Source organism: Podarcis raffonei, chromosome 4 (genome assembly GCF_027172205.1).
Source record: "Podarcis raffonei isolate rPodRaf1 chromosome 4, rPodRaf1.pri, whole genome shotgun sequence".
Classification (NCBI taxonomy): Eukaryota; Metazoa; Chordata; class Lepidosauria; order Squamata; family Lacertidae; genus Podarcis; species Podarcis raffonei.
In genome coordinates, this window is record NC_070605.1 from 40,634,316 (window position 1) to 40,661,291 (window position 26,976).

Below are 26,976 nucleotides of genomic sequence, written 5' to 3' on the forward strand. Positions count from 1 at the left end.
AAATTCTATTGAGGGTGATGAAGCCTTTGGACATGCCTAAAATAGATCTTTTGGTTCTAGCCTGTGGCATGATAGCAGCTTATACATGCCCTCTACACCAGGAAACTGGAACTGGCCACAAGGAAGGGACAAACAATTTTTTCCCTGTATACTGTATGAAATAGCCTTTCCCCCCATTTTTATTTTTTACCTTTTTGACCCTAGTCTTCGGATGAAATTAATAAACCTGTATTGCTAACACTTGTTTAACAGACACAGAAAAGCTGTGCTGCAAGAATAATTCCCTTTTTGGAATAACAAATGTTCAAAGTTGGTTGAAGCATGCTATGCATTTGCACCAATTTTTGTTTTTTTTAAACATATATATTGAAGAAACTTATTATGTTTTGAAAGTATAAACCAAGACCTTGGTTACAGATGCACATCTCCCAAAATATCATAGAACTGTTATGTTTATACAAATGACATGGAAGAAAACGTGTAACATACAAAAAATAGCTATATCCTTTACTGCATTCTTAAAGATTTTACACATATGTTTTTGTAACAACCTTTCCCCCCTTTAACCTGTTTCAGTGCAGCTCTTTTAGCTGAACAATCTATTTCCCTGTTCTTCAACTAGTATTTTGTGAAATACCACAGTAACAAATTATTTCAAACTCTTTGTTCTTAGAAAAGCCAGACAACAGAGGAATGTGAACTCGCTGCAGATTTGCTGAGCACGTTCTGGATGACATTGTCCTAGCATTTATTACACTGGGCTTGCAGTTTTCCTTCATCTAAACTGCTGAATAAAATTGCTAGGAGCATACAGTCACTTCCCAAGGAAGTGAATCGAATGTGGAGGCGAGTGCTGTGTGGCACCTGGTTGCACCTGTTGTCACAAGCACCTGTTTGACTAGTTCCTGTGACCTGTGACTGGTAACAGAACTCCATCCTGCTACACCCAGCACTACCTTGTTCCCTTTTTTGAGAAACTCTTCACTATTATATCAAAGTCCACCACTAGATCTTAATAAGCAATGGCAGGGGATGAGGGTCAGAAAGTCTGCCTGTTCCCTTGAAAGTCACCCCTTTTGTTCCTTAGATCCCCTGCCAAATTTGCAGCATTCAGGGCATGTGAAAAAGAGAATGTTGAATCAAACTGTGGCTTTGCCTGATAGTGCAAACCCCCGCCCCCAGCAGGGTCACCTATGTTCATTACATACTGGATTAGGGCTATTGCAAAGAACATTTAACTGCCTGTATCCCCCCCAAAAAAACACACACACAAAAAAAACCTATTAACAGCAGGGGCAGCACCAGCAGCATATTGCTCTGCACGGATGCTTCTTTCGATACCTTGCCGCCAGCCTGAATTTCTCTGTTGTCGTCTGAACATAGTCCTGAGTTTTGACAACTTCCATTTCGATGCTGTCGATCATTTCACCTTGTTCTTCCACCAAAAGTGAGATTTGGACAAAGAGGCCCTTCAAGTCTCTCACCTGGTTCTCCAGATTGACCAGTTCTTTGTGTCTCTGTTCAATCTCAGATAGCTGAGCTTTTGTGATATTGACCTCGGTGAGCAAGTTTTCGTTGAAGATTTCCCATTTTCCTTGCTGAACCATGTCGTTCACTTCTTCCTCGGAGACTTCTTTTCCAGCCACTTCAAGCTGGCGCACAATAAAAGCTTTGCATTTTTCTTGCTTGGCTGTTATGGCGGCGTTGTACAGAAACATGATATTTTGGAAGCGACGGAACAGGACCGCCCGCTGAGCACTCAGAACCCTTATAATGGCAGATGATGAACCATGTTCTTTCTCTGCTTTCTTCAGTGTTTTTGACAAGTCGTCCAAGCACTTGCTAATGTGTTCTGCTTGAACCTTTATCCCTTTTGTGATGCTGCACTCCTTTTTAAGTACGCTGAATCTCCTCATGGAAGCCACTAGGCTTTTTTGCTGCTGGCTGAACTTTTGGACGTCTGCTGCCAAATTGTTAATATCATTGTGAAGTTGCTGGATTTCATTCAGGTACCTTTCAGTTATGGGCTCCTTTTCAAAAATGACAGCTGTTTGTTCAAGTTCTTTTTCCTCTGCCACAACACTAGGAGAACGACTGTTTTCTTCTATTAATTGCAGTTCCTTTGCTCGCAATTTAAGCTCTTGAAGGCGGTCTTTCATCTTCTGTAGAGTTTTCTGCAGTTCTGTTCTTTTTAAAACCAGACAGTTGTGTAAACCTAAGGATTAAAAACCACTTTAGTAAGCTGTTGTTTATCCACAGACCTATTATAAGGATGGCTGGCAGAAAACCTTTAACGGAGAGGGAGGGGGAGTCAGAAAAATGCAGCAGCATAAGCTACCATAAATAGGTTGCACATAAAGCAAATTTTATTTTTCCCTTAGACATGCTCTTTGAAATACTTGGTCCACCTCGAGATTCTTTGAAATGTGCAGGAAATACACATAATTGTTGACTGTCTAATACTGGTCCAATATTGTACTACATCTTTTTATTATTATTTTTTGGTGTGATGGGCAGAAAGAAAACTCAAGTGACCTGCAAGGTGACAATATCTTGAAAATTACATATGTAAACATTTTTTTAAAATCCTAATCATGAATTGGAGACTTGCATGATCTTTCACTTCTTACCTTCTCTCGCCAGAGCTAACCATGGTGCAGTCTATAAACTTTGCAGAGCTAACTGCTTGGTGTGGTGAAACATTGTACGAAAGTAAACAATAACCGTGTCTGGTTAGAATGTACTCTTCTGTATTTATTAATAAATACAACTGTATTTATTAAAGGAATGAAATAGGTAAGATAATTTGTGCAAGAAATCTGCATGGAAATCTGCTAATCATGACTACAAAGTCAGAAACATTACTTCTGCATTTTGGAAAGAACTAAATCTGTGACATTAAAAACAAAAACAAAAAGCTAGTTTCTTTTTTGGCATGGAAGCAGTCCAGTTATTTTGTACTTCCCAAGAAGAGATACAGCTGTTGCTTCTAAAACCTGAAATGCTTGATAAACTTAAAGAGTCATTACTTTAGTTTGGAGATGGTGGATTATTTATATCAAGGATGGGGAGCTTTTTTCAACCTGTGAGCCACATTTTCCAGGGAATGCATGAGAGGGTTGGGTGGGATGATAGGCAAAAGTCAGTGGGATGATGGCTTGAGATTCTTACCTTTTTGTACATTAGGCTTTGTTGCATCCATGCAACAAACACACACAGGCGCCCACATACTTCACTTTATCCAGGCAAATGAACACAATTCATGGAAGCATTCTAGTCAGGCAAAAGCAACTGAGGGCATGGAGCAGGGCTGGTAAGAAGGGGAGTTTTCTGCAAAGGTCCCAAGGGCCAGATAGCACATGCTGGGGCCCATATTTGTCCCCTGGGCCTGAGATTCCCCACCTCTGCCTTACATAATTTAAATATCTATATCCTCTTTCCACCCAATGGTGCCCAAGGTTGCAAACAATAAATAAGATAAAACAACCATATGAAGTATAAAACAGCAGATAAAACAGGCAGATAAAAATACAGGTCTTTTAAAAAATAATAAAAACCCAGCCCATTATATTGGAAATTTGGATATTGTAGGGATTTTTTTCATTGCACATCTGTAAACAGTGTCTTGAAAGATATACATGCATGCACACACCACTCCCAATTTGAATAACTTTTTTTAAAAGAAAAGAGTGTCTCAGCCTGTTGAAAGGATCAGGCATTGCCAAACACATTACCAGAATGTGAGTAGGATTATATATAAAAACTTGTTATTCGCAAATGCTTTATTCTGTACTGGACTGAGGGAAGTAACATCAATGTCTCTTTGCTCTTCAGTTTCTACTTTCTGAAGATTCAATAGCTTGTTGATTGCTGACTAAGGATCCAATCCCTTGGGGGATATCTTCTATTCATGTTTTTGACATTTGCAAATGAACTGTTCCCAATAGAGTGTGCCCTAACATGCAGTCCCATGGCCCTTTGATAAAACTGTGTATCTCACAGGATTATGCTCCAAATTCCAGCTCTTGTGATGCTTGTTTTTCATTGAAGGGTTTTATTTGTGGAGAGGTGGGTGAGAAAGAAGGAGAAGGTTTATGGCCTTGGAGAGAAAGAAGCAAAAGTCTTGGTAGGCTTTCAGTTTGACTGACCTTTTGGTGCATTGCCTTCATGTTAAGGCTATGCTTGCTGGTTTGGTTCACTCTAATTTTTCTGTTGTTTACCGTATTTCTGTATGCTGCAGTATAATCTATGGTGTCCCTTTATTGTAACTATATCCTATACCCATATGCTGTGGACTTAACTGTGAAAACTGGATAAGGATTGGGTGGCAAGAGCTGTAGGCTTTGAGCTGTACTCAGTGGAATTTTTCATACATTGGTTCACTCGACATTGCTGCCTGAATACAAACTTCATTTTTTTTATGAAGCAGGAGGTTTGATACTCAAAAACCACTTACTATGTTGCTTGGCCAGATCACATAGGACATCTAAAGTAAATGCATTTGCAGTTCTGGTGTCAGGACTTTGCACTCAGTTTGGCTAACACACACTGTGTAATGAGTCTAATGTTTCAGGACCAATGGTAGAATGCTTCCATGCTGAAACAGTTTCCAGTTGTCTCAGTTGGTGATTGTAAACAGTGGAACTTCCCTAAAGTGCTTGGCTCAGGAATAGTTCCCAGATCAATTAATGATTTGGTTAGAATGCAATACATATTTTAATTTAATAAACTGGGTTTGGCAGCAGTTCTTATCTGACGCCATACAGACTGCCTTTAAGGAAGGTGGTGAGTAAGTATCAGCAATATGGTACCTTGTTGTAAGCATATTAATGAAACCATTTGAGCACCTGAAAATTATATAGCTGGGGTTTATGGCCTGAGATCTGTATTTGCTTGTCATATGATTCTGTGGGAAACACCTAATTCATTGATACAACTGCTGAGTATGTCCTATTAGTCCCTTTTCAAATGTGTTTTTCTCCCTCCTTAATACTGAGGTATAATTTTCTGTGCCTCCTTGTATCATTCTCCTAAAGTGCAATCTCCAATCCCATTTCCTTAGAATACCATGAGTGTTCTGGAACTTAACAGGCAAGCATATTTCAGTACCAGTTGTTGGAAACTTGCAGTCTACAAGAAAAATAAGCTGTGTTCTGATAATACATTGCAAAACACTGTGACTTCTAGAGCAGAAAATTTTATGATGACTTTCTTCAGTAATGTTACAAAACTGCTTGGTACAATTTAGCATATTCTTTTTTCTTTTTAAATCAGTTTGGTGCATGTAAAAAAGAACTGATGTACTAAATTGAGACTTCAGGGTACCAACCTGAAAATATCTCTTAGCATAGTCTAACACATCCCTGGCCAACATTAATTTAGTATGACTAACCACTTAGTAATTAAGTGGCAGAACAATAGTCTCTATTTTTGTCACCTACAGAAAACACTAACTTGGTTTGCATTAAACTGAATTAATGTAAAACTGTAATTCTTGAAGCCTTGTTATTACAGTTAAAAATAAAACCTTTAAAAGTTGGCTGTTGCTCATATGCTTTTTAAGAGGCTCAGTACTGCATCTCTCTAGCTGTGAAACACAAGTCTACACAACAAAGAATAGAAAATGGCTGTAATAGACTTTGCACTAGCCTCTTTTGCTTCCAGGAACAATGCAAAACTCTGCTTTTAACTCAATATGATTGCCCTGGTTTTAACTTAAAAAGCCTTGTGCAGTTTGGGATCAGAGTATCTGCCTCCGTATGAATTTGCCTGAGTGTTAAGATCTTCCTCAAGACACTATTCTGTTGGTGCTCCCATTTCCAAAGGTGAAGTGACTAGCAGCTGGGATAGATTTCTTTAAATTTTTGATTGGTGTTATTTAATTCTGGGTGCACTCTTTCTGAAGGCCATCCTTTCCTTTAGGCATCCGGACAAACTATTGTTTTTAATTTTTTTTTTTAGTGACAATTTTTATTTTTATTTTCTCTGTTACTTGCTGTTTTGGCATTTTATCATTCTGCGGTTGCTTTCTAAAAAGTATGCAACATTTTGAGATGTTAGGCTAGTATTCTTCGAATTCATCCCACTGGTGCAAGGACTTCTGCTGGCTCAGTAGAACTTCCTCATCATCTCCTCTCCTCTCAGGCCCCCCATCTGCTCCCGAGGATTGGGGGAACCCCTAGAACAGATCTGCTGGCGCACAGGGTGAGGAAAGGAAATGAAAGTTCTATTGCACCAGCAAAAGTCCTTGTGTAGCAACTTCATTGGCCACAACTTTATATTTGCTGCTTGCTTTATCATTCCATTGTAGGCTGCTGGGATATAACAAACTTTAATTTAAATATAAAATGTTTGAAATTGTAAATATATCCTCTCCTACCACTCTATTGCAGTACTGCGCGCATACACACACACACACACACACACACACACAAACACAGTGTGTGTGTGTGTGTGTGTGTGTGTGTGTGTGTATATATATATATATATATATATATATATATATATATATATATATGATGCCTTGTGAAGATTCTACATTGCTTTTTCTATGGCAGAAGTTTACATTCCCCCTGCCTCAATCTTCTAAAGTCTCAAATAAGGAATAGAATATCTTCATTTTTCAAGAATAGCATTGCCCTTCTATTAAAGATTGTTGGTGTTGGACCAGGGTCAACACATGTATCGTTTTTACAACAGCTTTATTATATAACGAAGTATTGGATGAGAGTTGATTATTCCAGAGGTGAGAACCAAATGATACAGGGTGGAGATCACTAAATGAATACTCCCAGAGAAAGGCAGTGTGATTCAGAAATGAGGAGGAGGAGAAGCACTTCGTAATAAGAAACAGCTCATAATGAAACCAGAGCTTCAGTTGCCAATCGGCAGCAACAAACTTGAAAAAACCAGCACCATAAATGTATGCCTTACTTGGAAAGAGCCATAAATAAATTGAGTTAATGTTCTTGGTGACTGGAGAAATCAATTGTATTTGTAACTGCAACTGTACTGTTTGTTGAATAATGTTATGAACAGTTTCATATGGGCTGTGCCAATACTCTTGGAGGTAGGAATTGTTCTCTGCAAGAGTTTTGGTTGTCATTGCAAGACAGATTTTGTGTTGCGAATTTTGCAGGGCAGGCATGATTTGTTCCCTTGTTGACACTTTCCCTGGTAAACAGGGAGTCTTGAACTGTTTCAGCTGCTTAACAAAATGTCTACTTCTATATTGGTGAAATACTCTAAGGACTTGGATACCCTGCAGTTGAGCTAGTCATTGAAATCTTTACAGTGGTTATTGCACATTTAATCAGGCTAAGAGATACAAAATCTGTTGATAACTTAATTTAATGTTTCCTTTGAGTGTTTGCAGTGTTAACATTGCAGCATTTGTCTAGAACAGTCTTTCCCGAACTGTAGTTTGAGGAACCCTGACATTCTCTAGGAGAATAACAAGAATGGCAGAAAAATATTTCCGAAAGGCGGGTCCCCAATGTATGAAATGCTGCAGGTGTTTTAGAGCTGCAATCTTCAACCTTTTAAGACTTGGGATCCATTGTTTAGCCCCAACAAGGCTTTCCAGAGCTCACTTCTTAATCTTTTAATGTATATTTCTATGGTGGTAATGTTACAGTTGAGACCCACTTTAGGTCATGCTGTGACTCACCATCTGAAGACCAGCATTCTGGAATATGAAGTGACTTTGGGCAACCTGGCAGTGAAGGCTCTTGCCAGCATGCCCTGATTATTATAGAATACTCTCTGTTTTGGGGGGAGTTGTTGACGGACAAGTTGGTGTACAAGGCAGTTTCTGAATGCAGAAAATATGAAAAGCCGCTATCTAAATTCAGAGTACAGAAACAGAATATTTTTAAATCACTTGTAAAGCCAGACTTTATAGGAAATTTCTAATGTATCAATGAAAGTGCCTTCTGAGGCATTACATTGTGCTAACCCTGCAGCTTGCAGGAGGCAAGTTTAGCTGAACTTTTAAAAAAATCATGTTTTAACCTTTTATAATAATACCCCAGCTTTTTGAGGATTAAGGAAATCCTGGAGTAAAGTTTCATTACATCTGTTATCTGTGAGCATGACCTTTGACTGCAAGCGTTTCCACATACAGTACTCACATTTTTTTTCATAATTGTAAGATGATGTCATTTCTGTCAAATGTACACATACACTCCCTTTCCCATGATTCCTAAAATAAAAGTGCTGAAGTTCTCCAACTGTAATAAAGTCCCCCGAGGCTCTTACAACCTTTTTCTGTTTCCTTGATTCCACACCATATTCAAGTAGGTATATTAAGCATACAAGTAAATAAAACAAGAATCCTTCACGCAGTGTTTAGCTTCGTATTCTTAACTTTACAACCACCCACCTCCCAGAATATTGCTTCAAGTATATATTTTGCTGTGAACCTTCCTCAGTTTTAAAATGAGGAATTTGTGCAAAGAATGGTTTTATTGACTTGGAAAATTAAAAATGAACTCTCATCTTTTAAGCTGCTGCTGGCATGCTTCCAAATGAAACGAGTTTGGGTGCATAAAACACGTCTAGCAGATTAGTATTCATGTACCTAAGTAATAAAGCTCTACAAACATATCTATTCGAAATGTTTTCAAACTTTGCAGAGGGCAGACGTCTCCTGTATTCTTAACACATCTTAACATTGGGGGCTTTTAAATTACTCAGTGTTCTACTTTGTATTATTTGATGTAAAATAAAACCGAACTACTTACCTTTTTTTAAAATCCTGAGTTGCCGGAAGCCTCTTTAGGATCTGGTGCTTCAAGATGCTTTGCAATATCCTTGTGAGGGTAAATAACAGAGCAGGAGTGTGATTTCCATTAAAACAGTTTCTGCTTACTTAATCCTCCTAGACCTTAATGATCATTGGGAAAGTGCATCTTAGAAAGCTGTGGAGTATGAGAGCCTTCACTAGTTACGTTGTACAACAGAGCAAATTGCTTACTTTACGCTTGGGGAATCTGGTTCTGCCTGTTGGAAACCCAGCCTTGCTTTCAAGGCGGGCCATTCTATTCTAATGAGGCAGCACCAGGAAGTGCCATTGCCTGCCTTCCTCCTTACTGGACTTGCTGGTTTACAATGCAAATGCCTGTTGCTTAATATGATTCTACTCCTAAAAATAAATCCCCTGAACATCGGATACTTGGCATGCAAATAAGAGGAATTTTTAGACTATGCATATCAGTGCCAGGGATCACGGATAATATAGAGGGGAGGAAATGCTGGGATCCTCAGAGGCCATCAAGCATGCACAAAGTGCTATTGTGTGAACATACAGAGTGACTGATCCCTCCCCACTCCATGCCATCCTTTCACATGAGATGCTGTGTGTGTGTGTGTGAGAGAGAGAGAGAGAGAGAGAGCGCACGTACGCAAGAGCGAGATAGAGCGCCAGCCCTTAGGAATAGCTATAGTGCAGGCATGAAACACCATACAGAGCTTTTGGTTCTGGCCACTGAAGATACACAAGTTTGAACTCTACTTAAAAATAACTCTTTGAATTTGTGCATTCCTTTTGTTGGAACAATTTACAACAAAACAATAAGCTTGACATCCACCTGCTTCAAAAAAAAAAGAAGAAGTGTATACTGTGTGTTTTAAGAGTAATTAATACAATGTTATGATTTCCCTTTTTCTGGTAATTAACCATTATGTGCAACTTATTCCTCTGAGGAGTAATTATTGTAAATGGGCAATATCGGAGACTGTCACTGCCTTCTATTGCACACATAAATTGAGATTTTCTCCTGCTATTGCTTGTCTTGTACGTTTACTAATGTAAACAGTGCTGTTGCATCTTCTCACTTGGTGTCTTTCTTTTTCTTAGGTTAGCAAATAAGCAGGATAAAGAAGGCGCCTTGGCAGAAGCAGATGTAATTGAGTGTTTATCTCTTGAAAAGCTTGTCAACGAGCACAAATGTCTCTGTCAGATTGTAAGTGCATTTTAATAAGATTAATTGTAGGTTCCTTTTAATAAGATTGATTAACTTCCTTAAACCTGATGTGTGAGCAGAACTTTGAAACTAGAATTGTGTAATCCCATTGTTTCCATCCACTTTACAACCAGCCATTTTCTCTTCTTCTGTGCTCCTGAGCTCTGGTTGTGATTACTGCACCAGTTTTAATAAAAGACAGGTAGACTTGCTTCAGCGGCTTAATATCCAGGCTGTAAGGAAATTAAGGCCAAACCCACCCTAGCCTTTGCCACCACTCAAATGCTTTAGGCTACTGTTCCATTGTAGTGTCCATCATTGCACTGAATTTAACTGCTGCTCTTGAGCTTTATTAACTTATTTATTTAACAAATGTTGCTAATAAAAGGTGGCAACGGGGTGTGGTGGGGGATCAGTAACCTTTAGAGTAACCGAGTGAAATAGTTTAAGCAATGGCAAATCTTCCCAACATGTCTTTCACGATAAGTTTTATTCCAGGGTTCTGGTATTTGTTGGAACATTTCTATCTGTGGATCTGTGCAATATGCTGGTATGCACTTACGCCAAACACATGGGAGCGGGGCTAGTAAGCTCAGCCCCACAACCGTCCTCACACGCCCCTTGAATGCGTGGTGGTGTCATCCTTTCTCCCATTTTATTCTTTGACATGGCAGATTCACTTAAGATGACAGCGCTTTAAATTCCATTAACGTTATGCCACATGTCTACTGCTTTAGAAGAACCCTAGTAAAAAAAATTTCCAATGTCTAAATCCTCATTTAAATTGCTCTTGTACCAAATTGCCAAAGTGATCATTTTCCTCATATTTTTGGAATATATATGAGGGCAGCTTCTGGGAAAGCCATTTTTGGAGTGTGTAGGCAAACCTGCACCTGCATCTCTCTGGATTGCAGCCTTTACAGTTCAGTACTGAGATGAATCAAAATGTGTATGAGTTCCAACTGACAAGCACCTGTATAATTGCCAGTGAGTTAGGATCTCTTTGTCCACGTTGATAGTAATTTAACAATATAATGCTGCTGATTTTTCTCTTGCATATAGGAACCGTGTTCAGCCATCATGGGCTATGGAAAGAAAATTGACAAATCTATAAAGAAAGGTTTACTCTGGCTGTTACATATTATAGCCAAAGATTTTGATGCCTTACATGAACGAATCCAGAAAGATACCATAGAGCAAAAAGCAGCTGAAGAACAAGAGAAAAGAGAGCGGGCAGAACGAGTGAGGAAGATACGGGAAGAAAGGTATGTTTGTTTTGCTTTATAAGAAGGGACTGTATGAAAGAACACTATTAAGTTTTTTTCTTAAAAAAAATATTTAGTTATTTAAAAAATGTCATTTGTTTAGTTTGAAGTAACATAATAACTTTCATTTATTTATTTTGAAGTAATGTAACAACTTGAAATAACATAATAATGTATATTTACTTAAGAATATTTATTTTGAAATAAATATAATAGCAACCCCAAAGGGAAATAAAAATACTTTACCAAGATATGTAAGTAGTTACATAAAACATTTTTTCTACTGCCTTTCATCATACCATATGTCAGTGTTGTGTACAACATGGAACAACATCGCATCTCAGACAAGTGTAATGTGCACAACCTTGTTTACTGATGTCTTTACGGGTGCCCTGGAGGGGAACAGTCAATGAATCTTCCATGACAGTGTTAAAATTACTATTTAACTGAACTAGAAAGGTACATGTGTTGGAGATTGCTAAATCATCGAATCATCGAAGGGTCATCTAGTCCATCCCCGTGCAATGCAGGAATTTCAGCTAAAGCATCCATGACAGATGGCCATCCAACCTCTGCTTAAAAGCCTCCAAGGAAGGAGCGTCCACTGCCTCTCGCAGGAGTCTTGTTTCACTGCCAAACAGCTCTTACTGTCAGAAAGTTTTTTCCGAATGTTTAGTTGGAATCTCCTTTCTTGTAAATTGAAGCCATTGGTTTGAGTCCTACCCTCCAGAGCTGTTAATTGTCGCTTTCCAAGTGTATTGGTAATCATGTGGTAAGGTAAAGGTAAAGGGACCCCTGACCGTTAGGTCCAGTCGTGACCGACTCTGGGGTTGCTGCACTCAACTCGCTTTATTGTCCGAGGGAGCCGGCATACAGCTTCCGGGTCATGTGGCCAGCATGACTAAGGCGCTTCTGGAGAACCAGAGCAGTGCACAGAAACTCCGTTTACCTTCCCGCCGGAGCGGTACCTATTTATCTACTTGCACTTTGACGTGCTTTTGAACTGCTGGGTTGGCGGGACCAAGCAACGGGAGCTCACTTCTGATCAGCAAGTCCTAGGCTCAGTGGTTTAACCCACAGCGCCACCCGCATCCCAATCATGTGGTAGAAGTCGTCAACTACTTTGTCAGAACCTGGAGCATCATTAGAGTGAGGCTGTTACAGTGATGCCTGCTGTGGTGGTGCCTGCTGTTCCTTGCAAAATCTTAGGGCTAGGTTCAGGTTCTTACATGCTGTTATTATGATGTGCACAGCATTCTGGAGTAAAACAACCATGAGTGATTTTATTGACGGACCACATGAGGTTTTTGTTTACTTTTTTAAAAAAAAAACAATCTGTGTTCATAATTCCTTAACGTGCCAATCTTTTCCATTGATTTGTGTTTTATTCAGCACAGGGTGTACTGTCCACACATTAAATGACCATTCTAAAGTACAGTGCTTCAGTATCATTTAATCAGTCCAGATAATAAATGTATTTAAATGTATTGTGCTTCTGTGCAGTTTCTAAACTTTCAAAAGCAGCAGAGAAACATTGTGTTTACACACTGAGCATACAGAGTCCATGTGCTCAAGCATCTTTCTTGCTTGCTTGCTTGCTTGCTTGCTCTAATGACTAGGCATGGCCATTACATTGAGGCTGCAACATTAACTCTACTTACCTTGGAATAAGCACCAATTTAGTGGTAGTTGCTTTTGAGTAGACATGATTAGGTTTGCCCTGTTAGCTTGTTTTTGATAGAAGTTGTAGATGATGTAAGATTGCACAGTATCAAGTTATTTCCATGACTGCATGCATTTAGGAGCACTTTTTCTCATACAGTAAAGCATGTAGAATAAAGATTAGAGGCAGGCAGCTGCAGAAACTTCTGCACGGTTCATCAAGAGGCGGTAAAAGGCAGATACTTTGCACCAATTTTTCTCACTTCAGGTCAGCATCCTAGAAATGGCTGTTCATTAGTCTTGTGTTCCTATAGTTTTCTGTTCCTATTCTATGATAAATTAGGTGAAAATAGTACCATGCTTCGGAGAAAGTTTTGTAGACAGAAGTCCAGACAGTGATCTCTTTCCAAACTGAAGCTTTATAACAAAAGAAGCTTTAAAATAAAAGAGATGTTGATATTTTGATCATAGTAATGACTTGTTTTCCAAATCTCTCTGCTCTCCTCTTTCACTTCTGTCCCAATGTTTTCTACAGTTGCTGTCTCTAGGATTGAAAATATATTTTTTTTAAAGCAAACAATGGATATACAGTATTACAAGTCTCTGTGGAATTTATGGGAGCATTGTGTTTGCTTTTTCTGGTCATTTTAGTATATGGTGTGCAGAAACATAGATGAGATAATGTAGGAAAGATTAAAAATCCATTTAATAAGTATTTAAGTTACAGTGAATGCAGCATGTACATTGATCATACACCAAATCCCTTATGAAAGTTTTCAAAACTATAACAAAAAATCACTAAGTTTCTCGTTGCTTGTACCTCTCAGAAAAGTGCTTTGAAATACAGATTTGGTTCCAGCAGAGACTTTCCACTAGAAGAAGTGCATCTAACTGGATCTAACTCACAAGTGTTGTGTACTGAAAACTTTATATGGTTGACAACCATAACCTCCTTTCCTGATTCTCCCCCTTCTCCTACACAAGCCTCTTTGCCACTGTTTTTCGTCTTCTCTCTCCTCCCCACCTTTTTCCTAGCTGCCCCCATGCCTTTATTTTCCTTTTGGTTCCTGACTGTTGTTTGTCTAAATTAAATTGTCCAGAAGCACCACATGGACTACCTCCAAGCTAGTCAAATGATTCCTCTTTATGGAGTGTGCTGTATCAGAGGTTCCCAAACACACTCAACTCCCTTCTATCTATCTTCCTACTCGCTGCACCTGGTAAATAAGGCTCCCCTTGTGTGCTTTCAAAGAACAGGCAAGTCTCAAATCATCCAAAATAGGTGCTGCTAACATTACCACAACAACAAAATTGGAGAAACCTGTCATGAGAATCAGGTGGTGGTCTTGTGCGTGGTAAAATCTTTGGAAAATATAGGGATATTGAATTTTATCTTGCTCTGATTTTATTAATAATTTTGCACTCAATTTTTTGCCTTAAGGATAGAACAGAATGCATGTTCAAATGCATATTGAAAGCTGGTGGTGCTAATAGCTAAAAGAGTGTGTGCCATCAGCCAGGACATTTCACACTTGGATCTCATTTCAGCCCCTGCTGGCTGGCCTCAAACAAGCCAGTGCTCTCACCTTCACATTCTTTCTTTGCAATTTGAGGAATAATACGCATTTGTTACAAGGGGTGTTGTAAGGATGACTGACATAATGTACATGAGATGCTTTAAACACTTATAATGTGCTAAGGAGCACAACCTAAATGGCATTTCCTTTGGAATTGTGTGGATTGAAGATCTTCTGTGTTTCTTTTTTAAAAAACAACAACAATAACAAAGAGATCGGAAAGAGCGAGAAGAAGCAGAACGAGAAGGAAGAAGTGTTCCTAATGAGGATGACTCTGAACCAGTAAGAGGCAACCCATTCCAGCCTATATCAGCTGTAATCACTAAGGTATCAGAACATTTGTGTATTTTTAAAAATGTTGTTGATCATCCATATATTTGAGACTGATACTGTTCAATAATGGATATGGATTCTGAGTCAGTTGATTAGAAGTGATTTTTCTTGCTCAACCTTCCCCTTAACAGAAAACGTATTTGGAGTAACACAGATCAGCAACTGCCCCTACCAATATAAAGAATCCTAGATAAGTGCTGGTTTGGGTTTAAAAGATGGTCTAGAAGTTTTAAAAGAGGTACATTACAGTATACGTGTTCAAGTAAGGGATTTGCAACATGATCATCACCATTGTTTACTTGGAAGTTATTAACATTGATTAAAATATGTTCCCACAGTCAGACTAAATATTCAATGTATAATATTAAAAACTGGTTTGTATCCAGTGCTCTGTGAGCATGGTGTTCCACTTGTGCAACTGGACTTCCTTTCTTCTCCTCTTCCCATGTGTGTCTCCTTAATCTGCTCCAGAAGGTCCCTCAAGCCAGTGGAGCAGATTTTGAGGTTGAATGTGGAGGTGGCGGGGGGGTTGCAAGGCAGAGGAGGGGGAAGTTATGTTGTGCAAATGGAACTCTGCTGTACAAACTGAACAGCAGCATTGGCTACAACTCAGTATCTTAAATAGTCAAGCGAAGACTGTGGTGGACATCTTGTTTGGAGTTTCTCCAAAAATTAATCCCAAACTATTTGGTATTTCATATTATATTACAGTGGTACCTCGGGTTAAGTACTTAATTCGTTCCAGAGGTCCATTCTTAACCTGAAACTGTTCTTAACCTGAAGCACCAGTTTAGCTAATGGGGCCTCCCGATGCTGCCGTGCTGCCAGAGCACGATTTCTGTTCTCATCCTGAAGCAAAGTTCTTAACCTGAGGTACTATTTCTGGGTTAGCGGAGTCTGTAACCTGAAGCGTATGTAACCTGAAGCGTATGTAACCCAAGGTACCACTGTACATACACAGTCCAGTACCCCTCTTCCATGCCTGCACATCAGTCAGCAGCCCCTTGCAAGTAATGCAAACAAGAGTGCTACACTTAGGACTGTAGGCTTGGCTTCTATCCAGGAGTGCCATAAACTTCTGCTGCTGCACCAGATATGGCACTCATTCTATAGGATAGCCATCATTGTTCTAGGAAAAATACTAAGTATGGGCTTGTTACATCTATGCAATCTAACTTTTTATGGATACTTCATTTCTATGAGCTTCTTTGAAAATGTATATGCACCTGCTTTTCCAAGTTTGCTGAAAACATAAAATATAATTCAAAACAAATACAACTGTTAACAAAAGAGCTGCATTAAAATCAGCTTCCTTGTACTCAGACTACTCTTGATTGTTCCTTTCCTCATGAGCCAAAGACCTTTGGAAGCATATATTAAGGTCAGAACTGCCTTCATAATAGCAGCACTTTTTTTTTAAGTTAAACTGGTTTAGAATAATATTACCAAAAAATGTCAGCAGCTCAGCTTCCGAAATCAATGTAAGTGATTAAAAGCTTAGTATTCTCAGCAAGGAAGAAGCTATATTACAAAGTCTTAAGTACATTATACACAGTGGTTTGTTTGTGGAATCCCCCAGTAATCTCTGTGTACATACGCGGGAACTAAACTAACACTACTGAGAATATTTGTAAAGCTGAACCTTTAAATACCTGACATTTAAAAACAATTAAAATGTAAAGTTGCATATAGCATGCCTTTACTAAGAATACAGAAACTAATTAATATTCAGAGATTAAGTCTTCTATATCTGAAGTTTCTTTTTATATTATTGATTATGTATGATCTAGCAGAAAGGATGGTGTGCTACCTAGGAGATTAATAAAAAAATCTAGGCTGACTGTGAACTCGCTTCAAATAGAGGCACCCTTTGTCTCTCTGAAGATTTATTGCTGAGCTGAATGTAAACAATTATAAAACGTTTTGCTTAGTTTGTGCTACAAATGATTTTAATAATAATAATAATAATAATAATAATAATAATAATAATATATTTTCACTGATCCTTGTAGAGTTGTTTGTTTATTTGTTTTTCTTTTAGCTGACTTTTCCACTGTCCACCCCAAAATTTCATGTCCGCACTGCTGGTTTACAAAAATTGCATTTTTTCCTCTGCTTTGTTAGAATGAAAAGAAAATTGAACAAGAAAAGAAGAGGCAGCGGGAGGAAAATGAGAAGTCTTCCATTGCCTTGAAACCTAAAACAGATCAGGAGCAAATGGACACTCAGAGCCTGAACAGCCAGCGATCAAATGAGAGTAGATTGGTAGAAAACTATAAATCTGCACTAACACAACGTTTGGAACATGAAGATGAGAATGACCAGCAAATCTCAGAAAGTCTTGACTCTGGTGATAATGCCACTTTGAATTCTGGAATAGGTGGGTTGAGTTTCATGCTCATAATATAAACACTGGCTTCACTTGCTAGCCAACTTCAGTTGTGTTTGCCACAACTCCCCTTCTCTGTACTCTAGCATGCCCATAATGTTTGGATGAAAGGAAGGAAATATTTTTCACTTGCACTAGTTTGGAGAAGTGAAGACCCAGCAGGATAGCTGCCTTTTCCTCCTGCTTCTGATTAAACAGGATTTGGGAGAAATGTAGGGGTTCTTACCTCATTTGCAGAAGATAAATGGCATAAGAGATTCCTGCTTCCGTACTGTAGTGTAATTTTCAGCTCAGAGATGAAGTGAATGGGTTGGGGGTTTTAAATCTGCTCTAAATCCTTCATCTTTGTTACCTAAGGGGGCCCTTGTTGGGTGGGTTTTTATTTTTAATTCCTTCGTAAGCTGGTGGGTTCCAGTTATGATACCATGTTACAAATGTTGCTCTTAAACTTAGATTGGACTGTTTTAATTGGATAATAGGTTCGCAATATGTTTCTGTGGTACGTTAGGATGAAAGTTTGCCTTGTTTATTTAAGGGCAAAGTGGTAATAGTATAAGTTATAACTTGTTATAAGATGATATCCCAAGATCCTGCAAGCAGTCACTCATGCAATGGATCTTCCCCTTTCCCCATACCATCAGATGGGCACAGTCAAATTTCATCTTTTACTCTGAATGATGATGATGAAATTTCACCTTTTACTCTGAATGATAATAATAATAATAATAATAATAATAATAATAATAATAATAAACAAATCCAAAATAAGTTTGCAATTCTGTATATATTTCACAGATTGCACTTGTGCTTGTTCTGAGCAAGCAGGCATTGGATTGATAGGGTCATTCTGGTTAGAAGTTGGAACCTTGCTCATCCTGCCTGATGGAAATTAGCAGAGAAAGTCAAAAGTCTTACCATGCAATCCTAAACACACTTGGTGGGGCATTCTGCTTTGTGCTGTTAGTCAGAGGCTCTTTAATCAAAACTAACCTTCCCTCAACATTTTGCCCCCCGGGTGTTGTTGGGTTATGACTTCCATCAGGATGTTCCACTCTGGTCTGTGGTCAGGGATGTTGGAAGCTGTAGAACAAAATATTCAGCGGGCACCAGGGTAGGGAAGGCTAGCCTGAAAATCGTCAGGTATTCCCAGATTGGCCTGCCTCTTTGGAGGCTCTTCCTAAGATGTCCCCATTATCTTAGGTGAGAGAAAACTGTACATAGCCTTCTTGATTATGACAGCCAGCTTTTAAATGGTTGTCCCCAGGGAGGCTTGCCCAATGGCCATGTGGATGACCTTTCAGGCCTTTTAACCTCTGATAAGGTCGTTTTTAATGTTGCAGTTTTATTTGCTGTTTTTATTTGATTGTCGTTTCAAAGGATTACACTGTTTTTACCATTTGGAAACTATAAGCAATTCTGAAAATAGAAAGGCAGGATACCTATTTGTTAAACGAACAAGTAAACATTAGAGTTAGTTAGATGCAAATGCTAAATTGCAGGTGTTGCTTGTGTTTTGCTTTAGAGAACAGCAAAAAGAAAACAAAGAAACTAAAATTGAAAAGGAGTCATCGAGTAGAACCAGTCAATATGGAAGAGACGGTTTCCCCGAATCCTACACCAGTAGCACCTCTTGCACCAGGTTCGTAAACGTGAATAACTACTGGTATGTCAGTTTCAAAAAGGCCATTTCACGTGACCTTTCAGATAATAGGAAAATAGATCTCACATGGCTTTTTTCATAACATACAGAAATTTTAAGAATAAACCTGCCGCTGTTGGATTTTATTCCAGAGTGAACAATACTCTTGCTAGGAGGGATTCCCCCCACCCCACCCAGTGCACACTGGGAGATAGTTGGGAGCATCATTTTACAACTCCTGGAATTAAGATGCTTGAGGAATTGGATCTCCATTACCATAATTCCGACAATAATTGACCTGATTCAAAACTCTTGGGGTTAATGGATTAACCACCACTTTTTCCACTTCCCAAATGTTCTGGTGGCAGTTCTTGGTGAAAGCCATATCAAAATATGTCTCTTGAAGGAATATACAAGCAGTTGTGCCCTTAAAAAATAGTAATCCTAGATTAATGGGAAACCTGACAGAATGAATAATAAGTGAACAGATGTGAAAGTGACACAGATTAGAAATAGTCTCATAACTGTGGGCATATAGGGAATCTCTTTCTCTCCATGCCCTGCTTATAAGTTTCCCAGAAATATTGGCTGGTTACCGCTAGAGACAGAAAACTGGATTAAATGGCCCATTACAGATGGTACTTGTCATTAGTAGCAACAAAAAAGGAGCACGACTGTTCTTACGTTCTTTCTCATCCCTGGCAGCTTGTTTTAAAATGGAATTTTCAATGCACAGTTTATTTATATTATGAATTTCTTCCCAACAGCCTAGATCTCTGCAGACATGTTGTGTTTGGGTCCCACTGACACCTAAAGGAAAATGTTCAGTGAGATTGTGTAATTTGCGTATTTTGATTGTCTCGGTGATATGTTGTTTGTTTGCCTTTAAGTATATGCGTGTAACCTTTTCTGGGTTATGAATGAATGAATACGTTCCATCTTCACAAAGATGAATGTTTGCATCAGTAGATTTCTCTTTGACAATGTGGTGTTGCTCTTTGATATTCTTTTTCCTGTAGTTGGCTGGGAAACTCCTACTAAAGTTAACAGAATTCGAAAACTTGAACCTCTTGGTGAAACCCGTCGTAATGGTAATTTCAGAGGAGATCACAATTTGTTGGTTTTCCTCAGAAACCTGTTCCATTTTGCATGCTGGCTTTTTTCTTTTATTTCAGCTAACCATGTGCAGCTTTAATAGCATATTTTTTAAAGTTTTGAAAAGAGCTCATTCTTTGTTCTAGCTCCCCCTCCCCTGTTTAAAGCAAAGTGTGGGCTGCATCTTGCTTATACAGTATTTGCTTCATTCTGTTTGCTTCAATACAAATTGGTCTCTGGTGTGCCCCTGCACCATGATTTACAAATAAAGCAACCAGCACCCCGTGGTAACGGATCCCATTGCATATAATACTAAATATGTACTTAGGTATAGACCAGAGGGAAAAAATGAAACAAATTGCATATATTGCCAGCTTTACATATATCAATGAATTCCTAAAGCTCAGGTGGGGTGTAGGGATAAATCTGTTTTAAAATAGACCTTTGTTCTAAATCTCATTGATTGTACAATAAATGAACCGATTCTTTTAAAAATTCAGCTGCCTTTTTCTTCTTCTCAGATGACTAATGGAGGGAAAGTATTTCCAAGACCTGTGAAATACATCTAGATGCTTTTGCATTATAGCATATCCTCATTGCTTAAGCATTTCTGTTGAGCAATATTTCAAAAAAATGGGGATGCCCTTAGACCAGTGGTAGAGCACATGCCTTGTATATACAAGACCAGACCTCATATCTCTACTTTAAAGGATTTCCCCTAGAAAGGCTGCAAATGATTCATGTCCTAGCGAACTTCTACAAGCCAGAATAGGTAATAGTAAGATGGATGAAGATTCAGGTAGGTAGCTGTGTTGGTCTGACGCAGTAGAAATATATATAAAAAATTAAAAAATTGTCCAGTAGCACCTTAGAGACCAACTAAGTTTGTTCTTGGTATGAGCTTTCGTGTGCATGCACACTTCAGATACCAAGATGGATGAAAGCAGCTTCATACATTTGCAGAACTATTATTTTTCCAAAAAAGTTTTAAAAAATGTTAATACTTGTAGTGGTAAGCACAAATACTTTGCACTGTAATGAAACAGTTACGTAATATGCCTTTCCACAAATTTGTGTAACAAAATGCATCTTTCTTTTTAAGGAGTATAAAGAGAAGAAAGCAAGAGAAAAGAGAGAACAACAGAGGTAGGGAGGAGAGTGAAGGGCTTGCATTTACTGATTTCATTCCCTTTGCTCAAAACAAGGCAGCCCGATTTGTGGCTGGAGCATGAGAATGGAAATCAAAGATATATATATATATCCTTGGACCCAAAACGGAGCGACTTTCCCTCTCTTTTTGATGTGTAGACCCAAAATGGAAAATCTTCTCATGCAAGAAATACTTCTGATTGCACTTGGTAACTCAGCTTGGTGAATTACTGACACAAGAATACATATGGTATTCATCACCCATAGATTTGATTCCCAGAAATACAGTTAATAATGTTTATCTGTCACTGAGTTCCTTGCATTCTTGTCCGCATTTCATTAACGAAGACCCACAACTTAGATTTGAGATGATAAAACAGAATCTGGGGACAAACAGAGAGTCATGTGCCATGGCTTTTTTGATGCTACTATGGGCACTAATGAAATTTTAGAATCTTCTGTTAGAAAGTGTGCATTTGCCAGAATTCCAATACTTTTCAGCTTCAGGAGAAAGAACAGACTTCATCAATCCTCCAAAAGGTTTGGTCTACACTTCCCATCATCTTTAGTCAGCATGGCCAGCCAGGGCTGATGGGAATAGTAATTAAAAACATCTGGAAGGCACAAGGTTTTGGGGATGTTGAGACAATTTCCCTAAAATTCAGACCATTGTAAAAACTCCCCTATGCAAAAAAAGAAAGAAAAGCCATTGGATTCATGTATATTTTTACTATAGAAAACTATGTAGCAAATATTTATGACAATACTTAACGTCATGCAACGTCATGTATGAAAAAATAATTAACGTGACAAACTGAATCAAAACTAGGGGGCATAAGATGTATATAGCTTACCATCTATTTTTGGTGCCACAGATTCAAAAATATCCTAAGAGCTGCTTGCATGCACTTTTCCTGTTTGCTGCCTCACTTTCCTGCTGAGTACATAAACCAATAGTTTTCTTTTTCTTACTTGATAATTTTGCACGTATTAAGCTTGCATGTCTCACACATGGATTTTTTTAGAGTGTAAAGATGAATGTTTTCCTTCTCTCTTAGCTATATTTATTAATTTGGCTGTGGGGGGTGGGGTGTCTCCTTTTTCCTTTTCCAAATCCTGTTTATCTTAGGAAACACATTGTATTGTCTTAAAAAAAGAACTCCCCAAATGACTATTCAGAAGTGTACAAGCAAATCTGGAGCTAGTGTGTCTGGACAACATTACAGTTGAAGGTGTCCACTTAAAAGCCCCTACCATCATTTGCTGCCTCTTTGTAGCTAACTATGTTGATGTGGAAGAGAGGGAGGAACCCTGCAAGTGAATGGTCGCTTGAAATTCTTCCTTTCCCTTTCTTTATAGCTCCTGGTCAATGTGGGCTTCACATGGTTAACTATAAAGCAGTTGGGGAAAATAGCAGCAGCAACAGTTTGGGGTGCGCCTGTGTATATAATCAAAATTATCACCCCAACAATTCAGGTTAGACAAGTTTTCAATTCCGTCCCCTTTTTTCTTCATATTACGTTTTGACCCTATATTTCTTTAACATACTATGATTTTCCTCGCTAGAATACATTACCTGTAGACAAAGTATCTGCTGGTGTGAAATGTTTCAAGCATTACCATTTTTCTTCCACAAGTCTTCACGACAAAATAATGTCATTAGGAGAAATTGCAAAATATGGGTTTAAAAAATTACGGGCAAAGGTATACCTTTTCAGAATTGTATGTTTTGCCATGCCCCCATACTTAACAAACCAGCAGACATTGGTGTTCCTCTTCTTCAAAAGAATGGCTAGATATATGACATTTTATATATTAACTTGATTTCTTTTCTGATATGTGTTAGATTTCTATGGAAAGCCGCTGCCTCCACTGACTATACGGCAAAGACCTAACAGCGATACCCATGAAGTAATTTCTTAACCAACAGTCATGTGGCAGTTTTTAAAGAAGCATGTATCATGTAAAGGGAAGACCTGTATAAGACACTGTGTTCTTGTTTCCAGAGGCACCTGCTTTTCTTAAATGATGTTGGGCAAGGACAGTAAGGCTGCCTTGATATCTCAGCCATGAAGATGGCCCTCACAAACTATCCTATTTCCTTCTTGACTCACCAATTCTTCTTCAGGGTTAATGTGGAACAAGAGAACTTACATAAGTAAAACTCTTGGGAAATGGAACACTTTTTTTCCTTCCTGGAAAGGATAGTTGCAATCCTGAAGAAAACATTTTCAAGACCAAATGCAACTTAACCGTGCACGTGCAAAGACTGTTTTTAAGTTTGGCTTAATACAACAAGGAGACTTTTTCTTTTGTTCTTTTTGAGGAGTTGTAAAATACATGCATGTTCAAGTGGGGGGATATAAAGTGTACATTTTAACTATTTTTATATTTTTCTAGTATTTTGTTTTAACAGAACTATTTGGTTAACAGAACTATTTTGAAATATTAAAGTCCATAGCTATATTCATAAGCAGAACATATTTAAGAATGTCACATTTTCACAGCACTTCACTCTTGCATGTGATTTGCCTCACAAATTGTCTTGTTACTTTGCCATGCTCTGATCCGCCAAGAAGAAATGTGAGTGCAAATGGATGTTGTGCTCATGTCTTTAGTGAACCACAGCTAGACTTCCTGGAATAGTACCATTTCTATCTTCTGGAGGCAAGATTTCAGACAGATTATTAATAATAGTCTGTGTGCAGTGACCATTCCTGGAATTGATTTTTCATTTCTTCCTGTTAGATTGTGTTGCTCTTGTGCAACAAATGGAATTGTATCCAAAATTATGAGAATTTTCTTCATGGAATCATTTGATTTTGACTATAGTAACCCAAAATGAATTATCTGAGAACAAAAGCCCCAAGATCTAAGGATGGAAACTACAAGCAATAAAAAGTTGAAAATAATTTAAATTTCCTGGAAAATTAAATCACTAATTGGGAACCTGTCACTCTCCAGATACTGTTGGACTAAAGCTTCTGTCATCCATCACTTTGCAGCTGGCTGAGAGTTGCAGTCAAATAACATCTGGAGGGCCACAGGTTTAGTGTGTATGCATTTTTCTTAAGATAACACTGGAATGGTACACTTTTGTGTTCAGATTTATACATATGAGAATATATGACCAGGGAAGCCCCTGTACACGTAAGTATGATGGGCAGCTCTGAATATTCTTGTACACAGTGGATACAAATTCACACTAGCACTAAAGTGAATAAGGAAGTCTCTTCTCCTATTGGAGCCCTCTGGTTCTCTGAAAACTGTCATGTTCTGAAAACGTATTTCTAAACTTTTAATAAATAGGAAAAGAACATGAAAATATTTCTTTAGTACTACATTTATGTGTGTTTGGATATCAGTTAAAGAGAATAACTTGTACACCAGAAATAAAATTGACAATTGAAGCCTCACATTTGACTTTCAACTTCTGTGAATTTTGCGTAATTGTAAATTTCATTCCTTGAAATATGTTGTTTAGTCGTGTCCGACTCTTCGTGACCCCATGGACCCGAGCACGCTAGGCACTCCTGTCTTCCACTGCCTCCTGCAGTTTGGTCAAACTCATGCTGGTAGCTTCGAGAACACTGTCCAACCATATCTAACTTAAAACTTGTGTGAATATAAATTTCATTTGCATGTGGATGTAGAAGTTATCCATCTACTGACATTAATTCCCCTTGCCTGGGAAAAGCAAGGAACCACAGGACCAGCTCTTACCACATCTGAGGATGATCCTGTCTTCTGGGGGGGGGGTTATTTTAACTGGGTGTTTTGTGATAAAAACATGCTTTGTCCAAAGTGCTGGTAGAGCATGACAGCATCATTTTGAAAAGCAATTTTTTCCTGCATTTTCTCCTCTCCCAAGGATCTCAGAAGTGGCCTACATTCTTAATCCTCCTTTAATTCCCCATAACAACGCTGTGAAGTAGGGAGCCACAGTCCTGCCCAGCACCACGCTGCTTTCCCCTCCGGGTCCTGTCTTCGAGCCCCAAGTCGGGGGAGATTCCCTCCCCTGCATGGCCCTCGAAACCCTGCTCCTTTCGTATCAACTGCAGGGACAGAAGTCAGCGGGTTGCGAAGGCGCGGGAGGAGCGGCTGCAGCCCCGCCCTTGTGGTGACCCGGCGCGCGCTCGGCGATGCCACTTCCGCTGGGAAGGGCCGGCCCACGGGGCGCCATGCATGCGCTGCGGCGCTTGGGCCGGCTCGCCCGGCGGCTCCGCGGCTGGGTAGACGTCTGTCGCCGGAGAGACACCCACTCTTCGGCCGAGGAGCAGGTGAGCGCCGAGCGGGCGTCGCCTCCTCCAGCAGGGAAAAAGGCGCAGCCCGGGCATCCGGGCCGCTATGGGAACCAATCGCAAAGCAGAGCCTTCCCGGCCGCGCGCCGCTAGCTCCTCCCCTCTTCAAGGCTTTCAAAACTCTTGGAAGCAGCTGTAGACGCATTAAAAATATAGATTGAAAGATGCAGCGCCAGTTTCCGGACTCGATAGAACTTTTTCTTTTCTACTTAAAGGGCTGCCCCTTGAAATCCATCCGTTATTTTAAAGCTGGCGTTCGTGCCTCCCCCCCTCTTTCCCCACCCCGCGTCGTAGCAAAAAGGCGAGACGCTGCTGCTGTTCTTGCACGCGGGTCTTTCATTAGAGTTTCGGAAGCTGCAGCCCTGCGCGCTTTCCTCACTGGCTGCGGTTGGGGCTTACTCTGAAGGGGGCTTGCAGAGGATTTCCTGGCGCGTAAAACGGAAAGCTCGGCCTTCCTGCGTGTGCGTTAAGGCGTCTCTGCGCGACCGAGCAAGGGGTTGAGACGCGTAGGGAACCTGCCGGGTTGCTTGGTAAGGGGAAAGGTTTGCCTGGAGACCCAGGATCGGCCCCGCCTCCAAGAGGCGACCTTAAGCACTTCGTTATATTTCTGGATTGCTGCATGCTGCTTGCTTATTTACTGAGCTTCAGTGTGCACCCCACCCCACCCTGCAATATTCATTCCACACCAAGTTGCACAGCCACTCTCGGGCAGCCTGAGCTAGAAAGAACTGAAGCCCCTCCCCCCCCCCGCTGCTGTTTTTTGGTTGAGGAGCACAGGCCTGCTCGATCAAAATGTTGATTCTTCTGCCCTAAGGGGGCATTTAAAATGGTTTCCACTTTCAGAACTGGGAGATCTTTTTTCACAACTGATGAAATGCAGCTGCCGTTTATATATATATATATATATATATATATATATATATATATATACACACACAGTTGGGAGACAGGTGGTGGTGAATATTATATATATATATATATATATATATATATATATATATATATATATGTATATGTATATGTATATATATGTATATATATATATAAAATTCACCACCACCTGTCTCCCAACTGGGTCCGAGTGGAGAGTAAATCTGCCATCATCAGGCATGGCCAGTTCCAACTCCAGCCATGTTTATTTATTACATTTATATCCCGCCTTTAAAAAGCTGGAGGCAGCTTCCTTGGTTCTCCCCTTCCCCATTTTATCCTCCCCTTCAAGCCCGTTAGTTAATTTTGGGTAGAGAGACCAAGTCACCCAGGGAGCTTCATGGCTGAGTGGGGATTTGAAGCTTGATTTCCCCTGTTCCTTGTTTCTTGCAATCCTAGTAACCACAATGGTTCTGCCTCCATCCCTTTAACTGCACCCACCAAGATAAAGAGAAACTGGAGAGAGGCATCTGATTATCTGTCTAGAATACCTTTCCCCAGTCGAGTGACCTTCAGATTCTTTGCACTTCAACTTCCATCAGTCCCGGTTAGCACAGCTGGTTTAGGAGATTATGAGCAGATTGTTGGCAGCAGGTGTTTTAAGAGGTCCATTTGCTCTCACTCCCATTCAAGAGAGAGGGTGGGGGTAAGCAAGTAGGTAGAAATGATGG

At 39.4% G+C, this 26,976-nt stretch overlaps 3 protein-coding genes across 11 annotated transcripts in view; 2 read left to right on the forward strand and 1 right to left on the reverse strand.

Moving 5' to 3' along the window:
• ARL13B (ADP ribosylation factor like GTPase 13B) overlaps window positions 1-24,490 on the forward strand; it is a 39,944-nt gene extending 15,454 nt beyond the window's left edge. For 2 of the 7 annotated variants that reach the window (XM_053386353.1, XM_053386357.1), the window contains 7 exons: window positions 9,860-9,965; window positions 11,028-11,230; window positions 14,682-14,796; window positions 16,927-17,182; window positions 18,714-18,830; window positions 19,850-19,921; window positions 22,921-24,490. In XM_053386353.1, coding sequence (XP_053242328.1) covers window positions 9,860-9,965; window positions 11,028-11,230; window positions 14,682-14,796; window positions 16,927-17,182; window positions 18,714-18,830; window positions 19,850-19,921; window positions 22,921-22,997 — 946 coding nt within the window. In that variant the 3' untranslated portion in view covers window positions 22,998-24,490. Of the gene's footprint in view, window positions 1-9,859; window positions 9,966-11,027; window positions 11,231-14,681; window positions 14,797-16,926; window positions 17,183-18,713; window positions 18,831-19,849; window positions 20,912-21,027; window positions 21,072-22,920 lie in introns of those variants that run through there. The other 5 variants (XM_053386351.1, XM_053386352.1, XM_053386354.1 and 2 more) reach the window with 4 other exon arrangements.
• STX19 (syntaxin 19) lies at window positions 330-9,195 on the reverse strand. The gene is made up of 2 exons (XM_053386362.1): window positions 8,745-9,195; window positions 330-2,215 (listed from the first exon to the last, which is right to left on the reverse strand). Exon 2 carries the CDS (start codon window positions 2,157-2,159, stop codon window positions 1,284-1,286), a length of 876 nt encoding a protein of 291 aa, XP_053242337.1. The 5' UTR covers window positions 2,160-2,215; window positions 8,745-9,195; the 3' UTR covers window positions 330-1,283.
• Window positions 24,491-25,201: 711 nt separating the features above from the next.
• NSUN3 (NOP2/Sun RNA methyltransferase 3) overlaps window positions 25,202-26,976 on the forward strand; it is a 103,328-nt gene continuing 101,553 nt past the window's right edge. For all 3 annotated transcript variants that reach the window (XM_053386359.1, XM_053386358.1, XM_053386361.1), the window contains exon 1: window positions 25,202-25,354. In XM_053386359.1, coding sequence (XP_053242334.1) covers window positions 25,217-25,354 — 138 coding nt within the window. In that variant the 5' untranslated portion in view covers window positions 25,202-25,216. The remainder of the gene's footprint in view (window positions 25,355-26,976) is intronic.